This window comes from Humulus lupulus, chromosome 3 (genome assembly GCF_963169125.1).
Source record: "Humulus lupulus chromosome 3, drHumLupu1.1, whole genome shotgun sequence".
Classification (NCBI taxonomy): Eukaryota; Viridiplantae; Streptophyta; class Magnoliopsida; order Rosales; family Cannabaceae; genus Humulus; species Humulus lupulus.
In genome coordinates, this window is record NC_084795.1 from 100,574,849 (window position 1) to 100,579,449 (window position 4,601).

Sequence of the window (4,601 nt, forward strand, 5' to 3'; positions counted from 1 at the left end):
CCCTTAAATATTGGGATTACACAACAATAAATATGTTCACATGTAATGGGCTATCCCAGGTGACTCATCAGGTCTTCGAGATCAGGAATCGGCATTGTGACTATCAAGACTTATGGAACTGTTACGAACTTGTCACCCAACTTCAGGACATGCTCGGAGTAGATAGATACTATCGAAGCTATCACACTCGAGCTTGCACTTCCCAAGCTCGGATTGTTTTATCCGAAGACAATCGATAACAGATGTATCCCAATGTCGTGCCATTTCGAACTCAGAAAATATCCCGAGGTCACACATCTTCGAGGTCGTTGTTTACTTTAGAGATTTTACAGTTGGACCATACAATGTTTTCATACATTTCGAGCTCACACTTGACGAGCCCAGCTTTCGGGGTCATAACCTCTTGTCTAGAAATCTGGGTGTAACAAGATGGTATTTTTTGAAAACAAGTCAAATAATAATATTAGTAGTGGCTAGCATATTTTGGATTTATAAGCACATAATGCATAGAAACTCAAATTTTCTTTTTCTTAATTGATTTTGTAATTTTCTCATCGTCATCACTTATGAATGTAATATATATAGGAAAAATTTTGGGTAACAAATGTTTTTAATCACTACCGATAGATATTTTTAGTATTTTTGGTATATAGATAAGTTGTAACCCTATTTTTTTTATATGACGATGTATAATGTAGTTACATAAGATCTCTCATAAATTTTCAGGAAATCCCGAATAATTTAAGATGACAAAATCATGATTTAAATAGTTTATTGTACGTACGTATAAATATTGAAACAAACACGAGTGCAACGAGCTGTTTGAATCTTGATTTCGACATTTAAAATTATTCAGAATTTCCTGAAAATTTGTGAGAGATCTCATGTAACTACATTATATATCGTCGTATAAAAAAAATTAGAATTACGGTTTTTTTATGTATCGAAAATACTAAAAATAGCTATAAGTAGCTATTAAAAACAATCATTACTATAGCGATAATTATCATTATGTTCGAATATAGGTAGCCAATAAAAACAACTGTGGAAAAAGATAGAGGCTATTAGTTATTTGGTATTTTTCAAAGTCACCGAACTTTATCAAATCAAACAAACGATCAATCATATAACCATAAAGGCCCGCTGTTCAATTTCGAGTGTGGGTGGCACACGCATCGTGTGGTTTAGGGTTATCTTATTTTTAGTTAATTTAATTCAAAATAATTTCTTTTATTAAAAAAGACAAGGAAGATAAGCCACTTACTACTAAGTCTAATACTACGCTAACAAATTAATCAACAACAACGCATGATATGCTAACAAACCAAACGATACATAGATATAGAATATTCCACTATATCACGTAGAGATTCCCACGAGATTAGTACTGACACGTGGCAAAGTGGATCAGAATCTCAGCGATCAGACTTTGACAAGTGCAAATAAAATAGTAGAAAAGTTTAGAAATATCTGGGGAGGTATTTTGAAGTGGTCCCCAGAAGTGACGTGGCTGGATAAGCACCACGATTGCAGTTAATACAAAATCCGCCTTGTCTAGTCTAGTGCTTATCCTACTTTACCTTGTTTTGGAAAGGACACGCGTCATCACGTAAGTGGGGTCGATGGCTAAGTTTTGTAGAATGGTTCGTCCCCTTATAAAACTGTTAATTTGTCGTTTATGTCACACCAGGTATACAACTCCAAAATTCCAATCTCTCGACTCTCCAAATGTCTTCCTACTCGCTCCTATTTTTTTATTCATTCGTTCACACACTACACAATTTAAAGAAAAAAAATAAAAAATTAAAGACATATTCAACCGATTTGTACGTTCAAAGTTCTATTGAGTGACACTACTTCTTTTCTTTATATACCCTTTTAAGTAAATTTGACCATAATTTTGTTATTTTAGACAACTAAATAAATCAATAAATAGTAATCAATTCTATTTTGTTTACCTTAATGGTTACTAAATTTAAAGATTATATAATAAATAGTGGACATGCAACATGCAACATTCGCTTATATGACTTTATAATTAAATAATTAAAACGTTTGTTATATGAAGAAAAACCAAAATTTGATTGTGCACGAATGTGCTTATTTTTTGTTTTTTTAATTTAATCAAATAATTAACTTATAACAAATCAAAATTTTCTTATTCACACTTAAGGAGTTTGGATAGTTCAAAAGTTGAAAAAGGGAATGAAATATGTGGAGCCGTCTTAGTGTATGTATGTATGTAGGTATTTAATTGCTTATTTTATATATGTGATGTACAAAATAAAAATTCAAAACGTGGAGAAATTTGCATTAAATAATTTAAAATGAAATGCTTAAGAGTTACTCGTTCTATTGCAAGTGCCAACAGCAGTGTGTGAAAATAATGTGAAAAGGTAAGAAGACTATAACCAAAAAGAATGAGATGAGCATTATAATTGTAGAAATAGAAAGAGCATATTTAATATTTCAAAATAATATTCCAATTTAGTAATCTCCATCCGGATAAAGTTGGTGATGGCAAGTTCAAGGAACCACGGATAAAGGCCAAATTATTGGTCATTCAAAAGTGATTTTGTTTACTTCTGCGAGTAAGGTATACAGCGTCATACGAGGTAAATAAGTCAAAGGAATAACCAATCAAAACGATGGCCATACCACATAAAACGACAAAATCCTCACAGATAAAAGGCCTAGCCCTCTCCTTTCAAACATTTCAAACACTTAATTTTTTCTTAATCACCTCTTTGGAAAGACCCCTCTCTCTAAGGATAGACTCGAAGCTTTTTTGTCCAAAGAGAAACAAACAACACTTTCTCTATATTTCATTCCGTTTCAAATTATTTACCTTTTCTTCTTCTTTACTACCCTTTTGAAATAACCAACAATGGAGGCTAAAACCGGTTCTGGGCTTCCTCCTGGTTTTAGATTTCACCCAACAGATGAGGAATTAATCGTTTATTACCTCGAAAACCAAGCCACCTCAAGGCCATGCCCTGTTTCAATTATCCCAGAAGTTGATATCTACAAATTTGATCCATGGGAACTTCCTGGTTAGTATACTTAATTCATCATCATCTCAAATTCATTTCCAAAAGCACTACTACAACAACTATATGATGTTTTTATGTGTGTGTGTATATATATATATCTATATATATTGATATTGAGTCTCTTATTTTTCCTGTGTAGCACAGACAAGGCAGAGTTTGGAGAAAATGAATGGTACTTTTTTAGCCCCCGAGATCGGAAGTACCCAAATGGTGTTAGGCCCAACAGAGCAACTATATCAGGTTATTGGAAAGCCACAGGTACGGACAAGGCCATCTATAGTGGATCCAAGTATGTTGGAGTGAAGAAAGCTCTTGTTTTCTACAAGGGCAAGCCACCCAAGGGTATTAAAACGGATTGGATTATGCATGAGTATCGCTTAACTGATTCACGTAGACAAATCACCAAACACGTTGGATCCATGAGAGTAAGTAAATTTTATGTCTTATTTTCCAAGATTTTGACCTATTTTTTTTAATTGTTATTTTCATTTGCTGTTTGTAGAATTGACTCAAGATTGTCCCTCTTTTTTATTCTTTTGCAGCTAGATGATTGGGTCTTATGCAGGATATACAAGAAGAGAAATGTGAACAAAGCTCTAGAGCCAAAGGTGGAAGATTTAAGTCCCCATATAGACATAACAACAGTTGCCAATGAGGCTACTAACGAGGATCATGAAAAACTGAAATTTCCAAGGACTTATTCCCTGGCACAACTATTGGATTTGGACTACTTGGGCCCAATTTCTCAACTTTTGAGTGACAATCCATACAACTCAGCCCATGATTTTCTTCTCAACAACACCTTAACCAACTCAGGAACTGGTTTTGTTCAAAAATTCGAGTTTGGTGATGAAATGCCATACCAAAACGTTGACCCAGGGAGGTTCCAAGTGGCTCAGACCAGCACATCCTTTACCCCAGGATATGATATGTATTGTTTGGACCGTTAAAACAAGTTGAAAAAAGGAAGAAAAATACTTCAATTGGGTTTAGTTAGACTTGGACATTAAGTAGACGATACTTGTCTAAGAAAATTGTACATTTGTTAAACGTTATTTCTCCTTCTATTAAAGACATTTTGTAAAATGAAATTATTAAGACATATTTCAAATTTCAATTCACAAACAACATTCTATTATGGCTTTGCCTTCACTCTTCATGAGTCACGACAAAAGTTGCTAAAGTTATTCTCAATTATCTACCTTGTTAACTATCTTGTTGCTAAGCTCAAGAGATGACTATGGTAAAGAATAAGACCACGTGTCACAAGACTATTGAGCTATAAGTAAGCATGCCATGAAAGGTTGTTGGGGGCTGACCAAAGATGATTAAGTACTTACATCAGTAAGATGTGATTTATTAAATGATTAAGTACTTACATCAGAAAGACGTGATTTATTAAATGATTAAGTACTTACATCAGCAATATATGAACCTTACATAATAAAATTTAAAAGACTTAATTAATGTATAAGCACCATGTAGTTGAATGAGTAATGGGTTTTGTTTATTTATTTATAAATTAAAAAATACTATTTTTGTTTGTTT

General features: G+C 33.2%; 1 protein-coding gene across 2 annotated transcripts; it reads left to right on the forward strand.

The window, feature by feature from the left end:
• Positions 1 to 2,717: 2,717 nt before the first annotated feature.
• Positions 2,718 to 4,191, forward strand: LOC133823016 (NAC domain-containing protein 2-like). Of its 2 annotated transcripts, none has more exons than XM_062255573.1 (3): positions 2,718 to 3,053; positions 3,193 to 3,478; positions 3,596 to 4,191. In XM_062255573.1, the coding sequence occupies exons 1-3, from the start codon at positions 3,040 to 3,042 to the stop codon at positions 4,001 to 4,003; spliced, it is 708 nt and encodes a 235-aa protein (XP_062111557.1). In that variant the 5' UTR covers positions 2,718 to 3,039; the 3' UTR covers positions 4,004 to 4,191. The 2 variants fall into 2 exon arrangements, with proteins under 2 accessions (XP_062111557.1, XP_062111556.1); XM_062255572.1 differs by having other exon boundaries at positions 3,198 to 3,478.
• Positions 4,192 to 4,601: the final 410 nt, after the last annotated feature.

Coding starts and splice junctions, on each gene's coding strand:
- LOC133823016 (XM_062255572.1), top strand. CDS start 2,888: ATGGAGGCTAAAACCGGTTCTGGGCTTCCTCCTGGTTTTAGATTTCAC. Junction 3,054..3,197: donor TGATCCATGGGAACTTCCTG/GTTAGTATACTT, acceptor TGTGTAGCACAG/ACAAGGCAGAGTTTGGAGAA. Junction 3,479..3,595: donor AACACGTTGGATCCATGAGA/GTAAGTAAATTT, acceptor ATTCTTTTGCAG/CTAGATGATTGGGTCTTATG.